The sequence below is a fragment of the Balaenoptera physalus genome, assembly GCF_965194825.1.
Source record: "Balaenoptera physalus genome assembly, chromosome: 11".
In the NCBI taxonomy this organism is placed as follows: Eukaryota; Metazoa; Chordata; class Mammalia; order Artiodactyla; family Balaenopteridae; genus Balaenoptera; species Balaenoptera physalus.
In genome coordinates, this window is record NC_138896.1 from 23,728,641 (window position 1) to 23,746,382 (window position 17,742).

The 17,742-nt window shown below is 53.3% G+C and overlaps 2 protein-coding genes across 7 annotated transcripts; both read right to left on the minus strand.

Annotated features, from left to right (window-relative positions):
• Positions 1 to 337: 337 nt before the first annotated feature.
• On the minus strand, positions 338 to 3,532 carry PSORS1C2 (psoriasis susceptibility 1 candidate 2). The gene is given in 3 exon segments (XM_082415537.1): positions 338 to 1,051; positions 1,688 to 1,697; positions 1,699 to 3,532. Coding segments are annotated over 3 exon segments (408 nt in total). The 5' UTR covers positions 1,741 to 3,532; the 3' UTR covers positions 338 to 695.
• A 138-nt stretch (positions 3,533 to 3,670) lies between these two features.
• On the minus strand, positions 3,671 to 17,558 carry CCHCR1 (coiled-coil alpha-helical rod protein 1). 6 transcript variants are annotated; one of them, XM_082415339.1, is made up of 18 exons: positions 17,412 to 17,558; positions 16,307 to 16,373; positions 16,015 to 16,228; positions 13,970 to 14,273; positions 11,313 to 11,476; positions 11,061 to 11,196; positions 10,817 to 10,867; positions 10,398 to 10,547; positions 9,839 to 9,949; positions 9,513 to 9,619; positions 6,432 to 6,544; positions 6,218 to 6,263; positions 5,922 to 6,058; positions 5,605 to 5,793; positions 5,406 to 5,507; positions 4,421 to 4,572; positions 4,151 to 4,322; positions 3,671 to 3,934 (listed from the first exon to the last, which is right to left on the minus strand). In XM_082415339.1, exons 2-18 carry the CDS (start codon positions 16,320 to 16,322, stop codon positions 3,825 to 3,827), a joined length of 2,274 nt encoding a protein of 757 aa, XP_082271465.1. In that variant the 5' UTR covers positions 16,323 to 16,373; positions 17,412 to 17,558; the 3' UTR covers positions 3,671 to 3,824. The 6 variants fall into 6 exon arrangements, with proteins under 6 accessions (XP_082271465.1, XP_082271464.1, XP_082271463.1 ...); XM_082415338.1 differs by having other exon boundaries at positions 4,151 to 4,280; positions 10,757 to 10,867; XM_082415337.1 differs by having other exon boundaries at positions 10,757 to 10,867; positions 17,412 to 17,557.
• Between the last annotated feature and the right edge of the window lie 184 nt (positions 17,559 to 17,742).

Consider the following 17,742-nt stretch of genomic DNA (forward strand, 5'->3'; position numbering starts at 1 on the left):
TTCATGTTCAGCCAGAGGTATGCAAACCATAAGCTATTAAAGAGAGACTTAACTTGGTTTCTCATTCTCCAAAATAGGGATCCCAGAATGGGAGAAATGTGGGTCTGAATGTCCTTGTAACTCTGATAGTTGCATTTCCAACCCTCCACTGGCTGAGTTCCACATCCCTATGCATATGGGCAAGACAGGAACTCAGAAGACTTCCAGATCTCTGTAGGTCCATGGCTGTTATGAGGGCATCTGAATGTTCAAAGTGCTGCTCATTGGCAAAGACGCAGCCTAGAGTCAAAATTAGAAAACATGGTTTTTTGTTTTTCCATTTCATGGAAGCACCATGGTCTCCTGGTAGTTCCCAGCTGGCGGCCACCAGGTGGCAGCAGAGAACACAGTGCTGCCAGCCCTGCCCGGAGAGTCCCAGGGGTGGGGACGAGGCGGTGGGAGGGGAGAGGACTGGAGGTGAGGTAGGGGTGTTCACTTTGGCTGTCAGAGAAGAAAGAAGGGGGAGGCGGGGGCTAAATACCTATCTCAAGAGGGGACAGAAAATATTGAGAACAACACCTTCCAGGTTCAGAATAAAACTGAAGGAATGAGGAAAGGAATTAAGGAGTTAGGCTAAATTGGGGAGAATTCAAGGGAAATCAGAAGGGTAGAGATGGGCTTGAGGGCAGAGGCCCAGGATGCCTCTGGGGGATCCATTATCTGTACTCCTCCTGGGGTGGGTCAAGATCTGGCTCCTCCTGAGATCCGTGGCCCACCTTAGAGGCAGGTGGCCAGGGGTTTTCTGGAGGCTGGGGTCCTGCTGGCCAGGGGTCATCAGGCCGGGGAGGTTGAGAGGGATCAGTTCTAGGGGGTACAGGAGGCCAGACTCCAGATTCAGGCAGGTCTCTCCAGGGACGACTGGGGCCTGGAGGTGGAAGGTCCTCAAAGAGAGGGGGTACCCCTGGCCAGGGGTCACCAGGGATTGGGGGGCCCTGAGGCAATGTTGGGGGGCCCTCCTCCTCTGAGGGCTCTGTGGATGAGGGAGATGGATGGTCTCCGCTGCCTGAGATGCCTGCAGAGGAGGAAGGAGAAAGGTAAGAGGTTGTGAGGATCCCCCCTCTCCCCATAGCTACGGACCCAGGGAGCATCACCTCTCTGCGATGGACCACAGCCTGAGCTGATCCCACAAACAAAACTCAAAAGTAACTCTCACACATTCACAAAATACCAAAGTGATCTTAAAATGACACGAAACGCTGTCCTGAACTATTGACTGGACCAACTTTAAACTGACAGAATCCCCTGCTCCCCGCACATAAGCTCCATCCAACCCTGGTTGGGACACCCCACTGGCAGGGCCACTATATGTGTCTGCAGTCCCAAAGCTGTCTACACCCTGGCCCCGCGTGGCACCCAGACCCCATCTCTACCATGACCTCCAGCCCCTTAACACGGACCTCAGCTCTGATGAATACTCGCCCCACACCTGAATGCTGATCTAAATCGCCACATGGAGCTACACCCAAACCAGCAAAACATTTATTCTGCACTAAAATACACCTTCCCACATCACCTCTATCCCCTTAACTCTTCCCCTCATATGAATTCCCAGGATCTCCCTATCCCTATGCATCCATCTCACCTTTGCCTCATCTTTACCGTCCCCCATCACCCCAAATCACACTCCAGGCCTCTATTCCCAGCTCACCTCCGGCAAAACAGGCAAAGGACCAGGATCCCCAGGAGCTTCCAGTTGAGCATCTTGCCTGTCTCCTGGCCCCCAAAGTCAGGGGTCGGCTGAGTCTGGGTGCTTGGGAACCCCAAGAGGCTTTATAGGGGAGGGGGGGGGAAAGAGGAGGCCAATCTCTGGGGAGGGACCAGCCCAGTCACACAAGGAATCACATCCGAACCTAACTGGTCAAACCCATTTGGAAGGCCATGGCTAATGTGTAACCTCTGATGGTGGCGTCCCTCATTTTAGTCCCCCAGCTCAGGACCCAGCCACCCAGGCTTTATCAATGATCCAGACCTTGGTCACCCCACCACTGTTTTCATGTCCTCCTTCATACACACCCTGCAGCAACCCCTAATAACAGGGACTTCTACCTCTAATCCCTCAAGGTCATTGGAAGCCAAGGAATGGGAGCAAACCACGCATGGGGAAGCAGTGTAATTACAGGGGCTGGGAGGCAGGATGCCGGGCAGGGGGTGGGCAACTGGGGGGAGGACAGGGGGTGTTCCCTTGAACAGCTGGGACACAGCTAGAACGGTCTCAGCTAGTATGCCGAGCCTCCCCCACCCATCCCAGTGTGAACCCTCTCCGTGGGGCTCAGCCCTTCCTGGAACTTCCACTTCCCAGCATATGCCTTCTCCAGGCGTGACGGGGGCCTCCCAAGCAGTGACATCTGAGAATTTCATCCAGGAGCCACCTGGGGTGACTGCAGGTGAAGGAGAAAGTACGAGGACATCCTGATTCCTTCTCCCCACCCCAGGGCTGGTTCCATCAGTCACACCCAGAGGCTTGGGAAGAAGTTGCCTCAGCTCCCCCTGGCATCTCAGCCTCTTTCTCCTCCCTCTGGAATCCTCCTCACTGCCCCTTGAGCCCCTCCCCTTGTCCTTGGTGTGAACTCTGTGCCCACCCCTTCTCTCCCCTCCTCCTTCAGTTGTCAGTCTGTCTGGTCTGAGTCGTTCAGAGATCCCCCTAGAACTTTTCCGCAGCAAGGGCTCCTCTGCCTGGACATCTCATGAGCCTCTCAGAAGTAACGTGTCCAAAACAGAACTCACTTCCTCTCCGGGTTGTCCCCTACCGGGTCTGCTCCCCCGCAGTAAGGGACACCACTGTCCCTCGTGGCTCACTTTTGAGGACTTCATTCCTCTCTCTCCTCATCCCGCGGCCACACCCCAAACCCATCCTCCACAGCCAGCCAACAGATCTCTTAAAAATGCTAAGTCAAATCGTGTGGCTGTCCCCAGCTTTAAAAGTACTCTAAGGACTTTCGACTGATTTAGAGTGAAATCCAAGCTCCACCAGGCCTGGCCTCTCCCTGCAGCATCCTCCCTCGGGCTCCCTCCAGCCTCCGAACCTGCACACCCTGTGCCCGCCCTCGTGCTCCTCCCAGGGGGCTGCACAGCCTGCTCCTCACCTCACTCCGGCCTCAGCACCACATCCCTCCTGAGAGAGGCCTTGCCTGCCCCCCATCTAATGCCGCCCCTCCCCACACAGCCAGTTTCTACCACATCACTGTCATTTATTTTTTCTCTTCATATTCATAGCACTTATTATTGTTTGAAATGCTCATTTCTTCATGTAAGTACTTGCCCGTCGTCTGTCTCTCCCACCGGACTGTAAGTGCCACGGGAGCAGGGACCCGCCCGTCAAGCCCACCACAGTGGCCCCCCGGGGCAGGATGCTGCCTGGATCTGCGATTCCTGTCGAACATGTGAATGTTTTATCTGCTTCATTCCTGGCACTGACCACCTTCCAGAGGTAGTTTTAAAACAAAAGTTGAGAATAAAAAGAAACCTGGAGCTTCTCCAAAAACTTCCTGGGCAGCCTGGGAAAGGGGTTTCGAAAAAGGAATCATCTAGAGAAAGAGCTGTGTGGGGGACCACTTCTCACATTTCCCGGACAAGAGAGGCTGCAGGGAGAAAACTTCCTTATATTCCCAGAGAGAATTGTCCAAACAACGGCTCCTACTGTAGTCATCTTTATTGAGCCACGGGAGAATTCACGACATCTTGGTGGCTGGTGTCCCCGAGGGCAGCTGGATGGGAAGGGAGCTGGGCTGGACCCCCTCCCCAACCCACTCCTCCTCCATCCTCATCCTTCCGGTCCTCGCAGCTGCTCAGTGGCAGACAGAAGAAGAGGTCTGGCTGTCTCCTTCACAAATAGCTTCCTCTTTGGAAATGGCCTCACTCAGGCCCTGCAAGTCATCGAGCAGGACAGAAAGGGATCCTGGGAAAGAAGACCCCAAGGGACAGGAGGTGGACAAGAGAAGGCTGTCACAGTCACGCCGCAGGATGTGAGGGTTATGAGGGAGAAGGCTCCTGGTCCAAGGCGGGCGTGAATAAGAGAGGCTGTGGGCCTCCAGGGGTCACAGAGAACAAGCCTCATGCATTGCAGAGTGCCTGGAGGAGAGATGCCTGAAGTCCCCCGCCATCTGTCCCTTACCTTTGATGGACTCCTTGGTGCATAGGGCCGCTGCCGGAGGTGCAGGCGCTGAAGACTCTGAGGGCCTGGGGCTGGACTCCACAGGTAACCCCTTATCCGATGGGGAAGGAAGAACTGCCAACAGTCGCTGCTGCTTGTAACGGGAGAGGAGACCCTCTTGCTGCAAGGTGGCCTGGGAAGGAGAGGGTTAAACGCCACCAAGCCCGGGCAGAGTCCCCTCCCCTTTCCACAGCTCTGCTCCCTGAGAAGAGCCCCTTCTCCTCCTCCTACCAGCATGAGGTTCTTGTCTCTCTCCAGCTCCTTCAGGCGCTGGGTCAGCCGCTGTCCCTCCTCCTTTCGGGCCTCATCCTGCAGGCGCCGCAGCTCCTGGTTCCGCTCCTTTTCCCGGGTGGCTTTGCGCTGGATCTGGCGCAGGGAGACCACTACGGGAAAGCCAGGCCACAGAGGGGACGGGTGTTGGGCAGCCTAGAGGCCATGAGGCACCGTGAAAACAAGCCTGGAAGGATGGGCAGGAACACTGGGTCCCCAGCTCTGTGACTCAGGTGAGCCACTGACACTTTATGGCTTTCAGTCTGCCGTACAGAGGGAGGGGAGTCTGATGCTCTAGGATCCTATGAATCTGCGAACCCAAAGTACCTCCCCCATCACTGAAGCTTCCCAGAGTCCTGCAGGGGAAATCTGAATAGGGACTGGATATCAGATTTTGTGCAATTCATGTTCATTTTCTTGAAGTGTGACAATGTTATTGAGGTAACATAGGAAAATATCCTATTTGTGGGAGATGCAGCTGAACAGTCAGGATGTTTGCAACTTACTTTCAATAATTCCCCCCAAAATGTTTATATATCAATATGTGTATATATACAGATAGGAAATGTGACCAAAGGTTATTAACTGCTGCCTCTAACCAGAGAAGGTATATGAGTATCCATTACATGATTCTTTTAACTTGGCTAGGTGTTTGAAATTTTTCCCAATAAAAAGTTGGGGGTAATCGTTGGTATGAGATGTCAGACTGCCTTTGCGGAGGAGGGTGACTGGGAGGGGCTGCAGGGGATCCAGGGCTGGTCAAGTGCTGTTGCTTGATATGGCTGCTGGCTATATATGGGTGTTTACCACCTGAGAATTCATCTTCCTTGATAACTTCATGACCCGCACACTTCAAAAAAGCTTTAAAAATAAAGTTTTTAAAATAACCTCATGCCTCAACACTTCCTTCTTCCTGAAAACCCACGTCCACCCCAGCCAATCTCACCGGCCTTGGTGTGTTCCCTGCGAGCCTCGTTCAGTCTCCTTTCTGATTCTGAGAGCTGCTCCCGCAGTCGAGTCTCCACTTCGGCCACCTTCTCCTGCAGCGCTGGGGTGGAGGTGCACGTGGGGTGTCAGGGGAGCCTGGGTTCATGGTTCCCACCCCTGCCCCCACCATGGGTCTGCCCACGGCCCCTCCTGCACACCTTGCCCGTAGATCTCCTGCTGCTGGGTCAGCTCCTGCCGGAGACTGGCAGCCTCCGCCGTGCTCTCCTGCTGGCCCTGGCGAGCCGCCTCCAGCTGCAGCCCCAAAGTGGCCAGGGACTCCTGGGTGCGCTGCAGCTCCTGCTCCAGCTGCTGGGCCACTTCGCTCAGCTTCTGCCGCTCCGCCTCCCCTGGGAAGATGTGGTGCCCACTCAGGCTTCTCCATACCCTAGACCCCAGCTCTTCCCTCTTCCTCTTCACCCCCCAGACTCAGACTCTGGCCCCGGCTCAAGCTCGGTGACTCGAGGACCAGATGTACCTTGCTCCCGGGCCCGGCCCACCTCCTGCTGGATGATGTGGGCACTCAGCTGCAGTTCTGTGTCCAGACGGTTCCGTTCCTCCCGCAGCTGCTCCAACTCCAGGCTCATATCCGTGGCCGGTGGGGGTCGGGGGCAGCTGAGACAGGGAAGGGAAACAGAGATGGGGGGAATCACCCAGCTGCCTGACCCCTAAGCCCCCATCCTTCCTCCATCCTCGCTTTTTTGGGTCCCAGAAACCAACACCTTAAAGCCCCACTCCTGCCCCTGATCCACCTCAAAGTGGCCCAAATTTCACCTCTCCTGGCGCAGCTGAGCAAGGGCCAGTTTTCGAGCCATCAGGCCTGGGGAAGAAAAGGCAGAGAGCAACAGAGAGGTGAGCTTGTGGAGGAGAAGAGGGAAAACGGGAGATGCCCGGACTGGTAAGGAGGAGGCAGGAGGGTGGGTGTAGGATGAGAGAGCTGGTGGGGCAGTGACAGGGGCAGGACGCATCTGGCAGTTGCCCTACCCACCCTGAATGGTGTGGACCTTGCGGACGGCATAGCTGACTCGGCTGCTGAGGCCGGGCAACCGGGCTGCGGCCCGCTTCACCTCTGCCACGGCGCCCTGGAGCCAGGTCTGAAAGCTGGAGAAGACACAAAGTCATGACCCTTCAACCCCATCTTATTTCCAAAAGGACTTGATCCCCTCTATCCTGTATTGCTATGTACGTGGGGAAAGCAGGGAAGGGGAAATCAGAGCAAGGGCAAGAGAAGCTGAAGCCAAGAGTAGGGGCCCCAACTCTGTGCCCTGCCAGTCATGAAAGAAAACTGAGAGCTTAAGCCCCTTAGTCATTGTCAAATAAAAATGATGCAGTTGCTCATAAGAAAAGCACAGCTAGGGACTTCCCTGGTGGTCCAGTGGTTAAGTCTCTGTACTTCCACTGCAGGGGGGGTGGGTTTGATCCCTGGTCGGGGAACTAAGATCCCGCATGCTGCGTGGCCCAGACAAAAAAAAAAAAAAGGCACAGCTATTCCTGGTCACAAAACCTACAAAAGCTTCTCATTTGCGTCCTTGCAATCAGTGTCTTTAAAAACAACCCTACAGTTAAAACAATAATCAGGTTCATGAGGTCGCACCTTATCTGGACTCAGATGCCATCACAAAGTAAAGGGTTCAGTAACATCGATTCTATGGGGGCTAAAACAAGTGCCCTAAAGCAGGCTTATCTCTAGCTGATTTAGACTTTTGCACCTCAGGCCTCCAGGTGCGTCTCCAGGCTTGGGGAGTCTCCTGCCGCCATATGCCACGTTTGGGGTGTATGAACTTATGTGCATTCTTCTATGGAACAAAGCCCATAGCTTCCATCAGTTTGCCCCAAGAAGGCATTAAATGACTGTACATCTTTTCAAGCAATGTGCTAAGCTTATTTCTCACGATCTGCCTTTTGATCACTATTATGTATCAGAGATCAAAGTTATCCTCTCTAACAAGTCCCTGATACCAACAAAGGCCGGGTCCACATGCTTTATCAGCTGGCTGTGCCCAAAGCAGGATCAACGTGGCTCATGGAAGTTGAGAAGTCTAAATGGGTCCCCTGGGAGGAGGGCCTATGCAGCACCCAGGGGAAAAACAAGCGGACGACAAAGGCTGAAGGCTGTATCCCTAGCAGCACAGCAGAGATCACTTTTATCTGAAAATTGTTTGAGCGGGTGCTTCCAACACCTACTGTGGCTCTTACGAAAGCCCTTTCCTGACAGGATCTCCAAGCCACCAAGAGACTAAAAAACCTGGCAACAATCTGAGCTTGGGTTGTTTTAGGCCACGTGGACTTTCTGGCAATAAATCATTAGCAAGGACCATTTCAGTACTGTCCTGGTGTCAAAGTAAAACCCTGTCCACAGTGTATCTTTCTGTCTTCCTGGAGGTAGGAGGCACATGCAATGGATTGAATCTGGGCAGTAGTTCATCATAACTAGTCTCTCTAATGCCATGCACGCTTGAAATTTTTCATGAAATTTTTGTTTTGGTTAAATTAGTCCTCAAGGTACAAATCCAACAGAAGGGGATGGTAGGCAAGGACCCACCCTGCATCACAATTGTTCTAAGCCAAAACTGTTATGTGATCCATCTAGAAGAGCTTCATGGTAAAAGTGAACATTTACAGAATGCAGACAATAAGCCAGGCACTGTGCTGAGAGCTCTCCTCAGACCACCTCAGTGTCCCCATGTCCAAAGCCAAGGAGGGATTGTTACCTGTGCAAAGAAACCTGTGCTTCTCCTTAGATGTCGTTCTAAAGGTTATCTAACAATAGCTGTGAAGGAAACACCTAGGAAGTTGGTATGAGAGACAGGCTTGCAATTGATTAAAAAGGTAACTGGCAGGGAGGGGGAAGGGTAAGCTGGGACGAAGTGAGAGAGTGGCATGGACTTATATATACTACCAAATGTAAAATAGATAGCTAGTGGGAAGCAGCCGCATAGCACAGGGAGATCAGCTCTGTGCTTTGTGTCCACCTAGAGGGGTGGGATAGGGAGGGTGGGAGGGAGATCCAAGAGGGAAGAGATATGGGGATATATGTATATGTATAGCTGATTCACTGTGTTATATAGCAGAAACTAACACACCATTGTAAAGCAATTATACTCCAAAAAAGATGTTAAAAAAGTAAACAAATAAATAAATAAATAAAGGGGGGGAAAAAAGGAAACTGCAATAAAGCGAGTCACACGAATTTTCTGGGTTCCCAGTGCATATAAAAGTTATGTTTATGCTATACTGTAGTCCATTAAGTGTGCAATAGCATTAGGTCTGAAAAAACAACTAAACATTTAAAAACAGCATTAATTTTAAAACAATGCTGTTGGAAAAAAAAATGGCACCAATAGACTTGCTCGACACAGAGTTGCCACAAACCTTCGATTTGTAGCAGCATCTGTGAAGTTAATAAAGCAAAGTACAATAAAAAGAGGTATACCTGTGGGTGTTCAGCTTTAAAAAAAATAGATTAAATTTTTTCCAGCTCAACAGGGCATGCCTGCAAAATTTGAAAGAAAGAAAGAAAGAGAGAGAGAGAGAGGGAGGGAGGGAGGGAGGGAAGGAAGGAGGGAGGGAGGGAGGGAAGGAGGGAGAGAGAGAGAGAGAGAAAGAGAGAAAAAGAAAGAAAGAAAGAGAGAAAGAAAGAAAAAGAAAGAAAGAAAGGAAGGAAGAGAGAAAGAAAGAAAAAGAAAGAGAGAAAGGAGGGAAGGAAGAAAGATCAAGTGTCCACATTCCCCATCCTCAAACAGTTCTGAAGGTGGAGACCCTCCTAGGTGCTCTATTTAGCTCAAGCTGTTACTAACTGCAGGAGGAAGTTAGTAATACCTCATCTCCAGCCAAACACGCAGTGGGTGGGAGTCATAACAAGTGACCCTGCTGTGAATGTGGAAGGGGGTTGCCCCAGGAAAAAACAAACACAAAGATTTTACAGGGCTACATACCTCCAGCCCTGCAGCCCTGCATCCTCCACACAGCCAGCTTTCTAGCCCCTCTTGCCTGAGGCTCTTAAACTCCAAGATGCCCAGGAAGCTGTCGAAGCAGAAATGCTACTCCACCCACCCTCCATCCCAGATACCTGCTGACAGCATTGGCCACAAGCTTCAGCTGCTCTTCCGCTGTGGCTGTCTGCTGCTGCTCCCGGCGCCGGGCCTCCTGAGTGCGGCTCAGCTCCGTCTGCAGGGCCTAGGAAGGATACGGTAAAGAACATGGTCCCCTCAGGACTTCCCTGGCAGTCCAGTGGTTAAGACTGCTCGCTTCCACTGCAGGGGGCACGGGTTTGATCCCTGGTTCGGGGAACTAAGATCCCGCATGCCACGTGGTACAGCCAAAACAAACCAAAAGTGTCCCCCTCCCTGGGGTTTCCCTGCCCTCCCTCAGCCTCTGCCCATCTCAGACACTGACCTTGGCACCCATCCGCTCTACCTCCACCTCTGCAGCTTTGTCCTGCAGGGAGCGCTGCAGGATGGCCTGCTCCTGGCACTGGGTTTTGACTCCTTCCTGGAGCTCTGCCACCTGGGGGAGGAGAGGAGGCAGGACTAGAGCCAAAGCTGTAGGGGAGGCATTGGGAAGGAAGGGGCAGGTGCAGGGGTCTCTGAAAGAAGGCCACACATGGAGACAGTAAGCCCGGGTTCCTAAGAATGGAGTCTGGGTCCAGGTTTCCTTCCAGAAGCATGTTCCCCATGCCCACACCTTAAGGAACTACCCTGTGACCGACCCACCAGGACCCGTGGCCAGCCTCTGCCCGTGCCACCCACCCATCCTTGGACACTGTCCCCTTCTGGGGGAGGCCGGCCCACCTCACAGAATGTAAGCCTCATGAGAGAAGGTCCTTGTCAGCCTCTGCTCAGGGCTGTGCTGCCAGCATGTGGGAACCACCCAAGTATTTGGTGAATAAATGCCACCCCTCCTGTAAGGAGCAGAGAGCTGGGGGAGAGCATGGGGAGAGAGGGTGCCAGGCGACCTGTCCCTTCAGCTGCTCCACGCATTCTCTGTGCTCCAGCTCCTGGGCCTTCAGCTGCACCATAAGGGCAAACACCTTCTCCCGCCAGCGCTTCAGTAGGGACTGGCACTTCTTGGTGAACTCGGGCTCCAGGCAGTCTGAAGGCTGAACCTGAGGGTGGAGGAAGTGGGGAGAGTGTGGGCCCCTGGGGGAGCAGAGGAAGGAGGTGGGTTTTATTTCTTCTGTCCTGCCCAGGCATCAGGAGCCACAGCAAGAAGAGGCGTTCAGGGGAAGACGCAGGCAGGTTCTAGGAGCGGCACACCGACACCCCCCACACACAGGGGGCACCCGGGGGCGAGGGGCCTGGGCCAGGGGCCTACCCTCCGGGCCAGCTCCTCCTCCTGCATGCAGAGGATGTGCGTGAGGCTCTGCACGCGCACCTGCAGCAGCTCCGCGGTGGTGTGCAGGCCGGCCTGGTCCTCCCGCAGGTGCTTCGGGCAGGGTTGGGGGAGAGAGAGAGGACAGCTACCTCTTGTCGGGTCTCCCAGTGGCCCTCGAGCAGCGGCCAGGCTGTGTGCCCCTTGACAGCACTGCCTTCTCTCCTGGGGACTGTGCTCTTCTCCAGGGCCCCCTAGCCCAGGACCTGAGCCCTCACGTCCCACCCCATGCCCAGCGCTCTCTCACCTGCACGGTTTCTAGAAGCTCCTGTCGCTCTGATTCCCACATCTGACTGTGGACCTCGGGAGGGACCTGCTCCCCCACGTACCTCCTTAGGTTCTCAACCAAGGTCACCTGAGCCTCCAGATCCTCTTGGGTCTTCCTAGGGTTGGGGTGGGAGCAGGGTAGCCATCAGGGGGCACCCTGGAGACCCACCCCACCCACCAACCCACCGAATGCCAGACCAACTGCCCTTCGGTCGCCCACTTGCCCACTCACCTCAGCTGCTTCCGCAGCAGCTCGGCCTCCCTCTGGGCCGCAGCCAGCTCCTCGGCTTCTCCTGACCTCCTGGTTTCCAGACTACTCAGAGACTTCTCCAGGCCCCCAGCTTTGCTAGTCAAACTGGAAAGAGCCTCCCGGTGAGCCTGTGTCAAGGAGGAGAGCTGTGGAGAGAAGGGAGGGCTCAGCAGGGGCCAGCTCGCCCACACCTGGGCTTTCCAAATCCGCCCTCTGCTTTGGCCCTGCCCTTCACTCCCACCTTCTGTGACCTTGGACAAGCACCCAAGAAATCACCCAACTGTGCACAGCAAAACAGAGACCATGCTTGGTGCCTCACTCCCCATCACCCTCCAATCCACCAGCAGTTCCTGTCAGGTCTCCCGCCAAAACATTGTCACTTCTCTCCATATCCAGTGCCACCAACCTGAGGTAACCCACCCTCATCTCTGGCCTGGACAATGGCAACCATCTCCTGACCGGTCTTAGAAACCTCCAGTGGCTTACCACAGCGTTCAGACCGGCTTCTTCCCTGGGCCTGTGAAACCTGTCGTGCCTTGGCCTCTGCCTGCTTCTCCGAGCTCTGTCCTGTTTCTCCCACTGCCCGCTCTGCTCCAGCCACAGTGCTCTCCCACCGTCCCCCCAACAAGTCTGCTCTTTCCCACCTCAGAGTCGACCTGGAGGCTTGGCTTCCCCCAGCTCCTCAGATCTCAGTGATGCCGCCTCGTGGGGAAGGCCTCCCCGGACCGCTACTCCCTACTCAGCACCTGCGCTGTCCTATCACCTGTTCGTGCCCTTCCTGCACTTCTTATCATTATGAAATGATCCTGCTTCTGCACGTGCTTACTGTCTGCTTCCCCCCATCCAGAAGGAAGCCCTAGGAAGGCAGGGAGCTTGTCCTTTTCTCACAGCACCACCAACAGTGGTTAAGGGTGTCAGATACGCTGAAGGAGTCATGGTTCGGCCGGTGAAGGAGGGGAAGTGGCTGCCCTCACTTCCGGTCTGCCCGCCTCTAGCCCTATCTCTATACCATGGTCACTGTGAGCTTTTGGGACACGAATCACAAAACTGGTCCTTTTACACATAAAATATAAACCTGATCATGTCATTTCCCTGTTAAAACCTTTCAGCGGTTACCCATTGCTCTTAAGGTAAAGTATAAAGTTGAACAGGCCCAAGGCCTCACACTCCACCCCAACACCCAGAGCCCCTCTCATCGCCTGCACTCAGGCCCCTCTGGCCTCCTCCCATTTACATCTACTTGAAGTCAAGTGTCACACCAGCCCCCATCACCTCCCCACATGCCTGCCCACCAGCCAACTCCTATTTTTTTATTTTAATTAATTAATTTATTTATTTACAGCTGCATTGGGTCTTCGTTGCCGTGCGCAGGCCCCCTCCAGCTGCGGCCAGCAGGGGCCACTCCTCGCCACCGCGCATGGGCCTCTCATTGCGGCGGCCCCACCCGCTGCAGAGCATGGGCTCTAGGCGCGTGGGCCTCAGCAGTTATGGCACGCGGGCTCCAGAGCGCAGGCTCAGTAGCTGCGGCGCATGGGCCCAGCTGCTCCGTGGCATGTGGGATCCTCCCAGACCAGGGCTTGAACCCTTGTCCCCTGCACTGGCAGACGGACTCCCAACCACTGCGGCACCAGGGAAGCCCGCCAACTCCTATTTAACACAAATGTCAACTTCTTATCATTAAGCATCTTTCATGAATCTAAAGCCTCTTTATATTTTTCTTTGAATGATCTCCTCTGTCCATTTTCTGCCTGGACTGCTGTCTTTCTCTTCTTGATTTCCAGGCACATGTTATATAGTAGGGATATTAGCTTTTTCTTGTGATATGACCTGGAAATATTCTTCTATAGTTTATCACTTACCCTTTAATTTTACTTTTATTTTGTCATTCCTAAGTTTGGTATTATAAAGTCAATATATCAATCTTTTCCTTAATGGCTCTGGATTTTGATTCACAGGTAGAAAGGTTTCCCCATTCCCAGGTTATAAAGGAATTCACCCATATTTTCTTCCAATATCTTTATGGTTTCATTTCCTAACATGTCGACTGGTTAGGGTGGCCTTCCCAAACCCCCAGACCAGTCAGGGCTCCTTTGTCCTTCTCCTTCATGGCTCTTTTCCCAATTGCAATTAATTAACTACAATTAAATTAAGCATTGAATGTGTGTATCCCCCACTAGGCTGTCAGCTCCACCCACAAGGGCAGAGAGTTGGCTGATTTGCTCACCCCAGTGTCCCGGCTCTTGTCTCAGGGATGGCAAAGAGTAAACATGGATAAATGCTTGCTGACTGAATAATCGCCCCTTCCCAGTCCACCTTAGGACCCCACTCCCACCTCCCTTGCTCTCCCTCCCACAGTGTTCCCAGATGAACTGGGTACCTGGAGTAAAGTAGAAAGACAAACTACTTCCTACTGGAAGAGGAAGGAGGGCTTCAAGTGGTGGGAGGTCTCCTGAGTCCTGGCAGAAAAGGGCAATCTGAATAAGACCAACACATCCAAGTTCTCCCTCTTTCCAGGTCACCTGTTTCTTTCACCTTCACCAAACATCTCATCACCCTTTTCTGCAATGCCTGCTCTTTGCTGGGGAGCTCCTGCCCAGCTCACCACTGTGCAGCTGAACCCTTCCCAGGCCCACATTCACCTGCTCTTGGTGCAGCCTCTGAACCTCCTCCAGCTCCCGCTGGCTCCCTTCTTCCAGGTTCTTCCGGACAACCTCGGCCCCGGCCAGGGCAGCACGCAGGCCCTCGGCCTCAGCGCGGCCAGCCTTCTCTGCCCGTGCCAGTGCCTCCAGCTCCATGGCCTGGGCCTCCAGCCTCATCTTCTGCTGCAGCGAGGTCTCCCGCAGCACCTGGACCTCCTCCTCAAGGCGTCGCAGCTCTCGCAGCTGCCGAGAGATCAGCTCAGCCTGCTGGCTCAGGGCCTGCGACCCGGCCAGCTCCACGGACCTTCAAAGACAGGTTAGCACACGTGAGACCTGTCTCTGGTGCTGGGAGGGTGGCCAAGGCATAAATGGAGACAGGAGAAGGAGGAGAGGATCCCTCTGCTCCCATATGGGGAGATGGCAGGGGATGAAGCTGGGCCATGGGGATCTCTGCATTTCCGTCACCATCATCATTGATAACAGCCCTACTAAGCATATCTGGGCCCACAGGACCTAAAGGTTAGCTGAGTTCATGGAACATGACCTCTCTCAAGGACAATATACAGGCAGATGTGTTAAACATCACATGTGCACATCATTAGGCCACACGTTCTGAACTGGAGAAGCGGGAAGGACACTCAGAGATTTCTGAATTCTGATTTAAGGGCAAGGAAAAGTTTGATGGAGGTGGAAAGAGAGGTCATGGCAACGAGTATCAATATGGTGAGGCCAGGCACTAGTTAAAATCATTTATTGAGTGTTAGGTACACCACATGAGAAGTCTGAGAGTGCAGTACCTCAATAAATTACATAGTCCCAACCGCTGGAGAGCAGAGTCTACTGGCGTCACATAAAGTTGAAACCAGCTTATAACATGGCTCTTGACACAGCTCCCTCACTGAGGCCCAGAACCACAGCATTTTTTTTTTTTTTAATTTTAATTTATTTTGGCCACACCATGCAGCTTGCAAGATCTTAGCTCCCTGACCAGGGACTGAACCTGTGCCCTTGGCAGTGAAAGCAGAGTCCTAACCACTGGACCACCAGGGAATTCCCCAGCACCTTTTTTAAGTGGCAGAGATCTGTAGCCTAGAGAAATTAGGTGACTGGCCAAAGGACCCCTAGCTGGTAGCCAAATTAGTCACAAAGAATCTCTGTCTCCTGACACTCACTCCAACGCTCCCCTTTCATCATTATGCTCCTTTCCCTTTGACGGGGTCCAAGGTAGACTCACCTGCAATCCACTCAAGAACAAAATGGCAGGATGATGTTCCAGTACATTTGGGAAAAGACACACATGAAACAACAAGAATAAGAATCTTCACAGACAACAGATTGACAGATGGCATGGTCAGCTCCGTCAGAATGAATCTACACTACCGCCGCACACGGTCTGTACTCCCAGCCCGTACTTCTTCAGCCTGCCTTATCCTACGCTTAATACAATCAGCTGTGGGTCAACCTATCTCTTCCCTTAGGATTTAAAATTCTTTGATAGGAGCTTCCCTAGTGGCGCAGTGGTTAAGAATCCGCCTGCTAAGGCAGGGGACACGGGTTCGAGCCCTGCTCCAGGAAGATCCCACATGCCGCGGAGCAACTAAGCCCGTGCGCCACAACTACTGAGCCTGTGCTCTAGAGCCCGCGCCCCTACAGCCCGTGCTCTGCAACAAGAGAAGCCACTGCAATGAGAAGCCCACGCACCGCAACGAAGAGTAGCCCCCGCTCACTGCAACTAGAGAAAGCCTGTGCGCAGCAACAAAGGCCAACGCAGCCAAAAATAAAATAAATAGATAAATTCATTAAAAAAAAATTATCAAAAATAAAATAAAATTCCTTGATATCAGGATCTCTCTTATTCATTTTTGTTATTCTTGTCCCTAGCATCTAGCACACTGCTATTATTTATGCATTGTAGGCAACAACAATTGCTTATATAAAAATGAATAATCACGGAACTAAGGGCTGAAATAGGGTAAGGAATCTATTTCAGGGAAGAAGGGCCACTGGCAAGCAAGCCCAAGAAAACAGCAACATTAGATCTGTACCTGCCTCTCCACCCTGGCTCCTGCCCTTTGCCAGAAACTTCCTGTTCCCACATGGTCACTTGAGGTCTCTGGTTATCTGGCCGCCTCTCTAAGACATCTTGATGGGCTGGGGGCTGAACCAGGGGAATGTCTGAGACCCACGTGGGAGCCATTCTTGGCAGAGTTGGAAGGGGCCGAACTTGGAAGTGGGATGGGGGAATCAGCCCAGTGGAACCTGAAGAATCATAAGGACAAAGATGGTCAGTTTCCCAGGGAGACATAATCACCAGCCCCCTTGCCAGGTCCCACTGACCTGAAGGTCGAAACATTTCCACATTATTTGAAGTCTCTAGAGTCTGTGTCCAGCCGTCTATGCTCCCCTGGACAACAGGAGAAACAAGGACACTCCAATTCAATTTTCAGGCCACCTTCCAAAGAGAGAGCCCCTACAATAACAGTCATAATCCTTAAACAATAGCCAGGTCCATCTGACTCTTAGCTCCTCTTATCCTACTTCCCAAAAGAAGTAGGAAATACCTGAAGATCATTTGCTTGTCTCAGCTGGTTCCTGATAGGACTGTGGCAACAGCCATGAGATAGAGAGAATTTACTGAGACAGGCTGAGAGAGGCTCTGGTTTTACTCATACTTTTAAAATTCTGGGCAGTGCCTTTACTCTCCTTCTTAAGTTTCTACAGTCTCTACCTTTCCTGGATGGAGGTGAGAAAGGAGGTATGCAGTGCAGAGGCTGTGAGCCCAATCTCCAGAGTTCTCTCCATGGCTCACCAAGGCCTTGGGGAAGCCCATCCAGACACCACCAAGCCATGACTCCTGGGTCCTTCCCTATCAAAGCGCTGGCCCAATGCCTAGTCCCTGATGAATGTGGCCACATGTAGGGCAGGACGCCTACCCAGGACCCCCGGGGAATCCAGGCAGCCTAGACCCCTTGGCAGAAAAGCCAGCTTCCTGACGTCGCATCCAAACCCTTCCAGCAACCTTCCTCTCAGTTTCTCTCTATTGTCTCCTCAGCTTCCATTCCTGTCGCCCACCCACCTCTCCAGAGTCCTAGAGCAGAGAGAGGGGTCTTCAAGATCTCCCCACCCTCCCACCCGAATTCATCTATTTTCCCCCCAATCTGGGATTCCTATCCCTCCCTACATCCTAGTTTGCTTTTATCCTGAAGAAATTATTCTGGCCCCTTACTCTCTCATCTCCCAATAGCCTGCTCTCCCTCCCTCCTCTCCCCCACATATGAGTCTTCGCCCTGCTGGTCGCTGAGCTCTAAGGCTGTTCTGACCACCTCATTTGTTCCTTTACCCTGCCCTTGCACCCCTCCACCCTATGGATCCCTGAACCCACCCCCGTACCCCCTCTCAGCCCCTTCCCGCCCCCAACCGACTCTTCCCGAACGCCCCTTACCCGGCGCGAGAGACCCCCTCAGCCCTTTGGCCACACCCCCTACACCTAGCTCCCGGGCGCGGCCTCGGCCCCTGACCGCGCCTGCGCAAAGCGGGCAGGTTGGCGGGACGCTCTAAAGCCTACAAGGCTACCAACCCGGAAGGAGGCGAAGAGGTAAACGCAGGCGCAGTAGTGTCTAAAGCCCGGCCCAATTAAGGCGTTGGGGGCACCTCCGCGCCCTGGCAGCTCCGCCCAACTCCGGGAACCCGGGAAAACTTGTGAACTAATCAGAAAAAGCGGAAGGCGGGAGATCGGGGACCCTCCCAGCTCGTCGCCCAATGGAGAGAAGGAG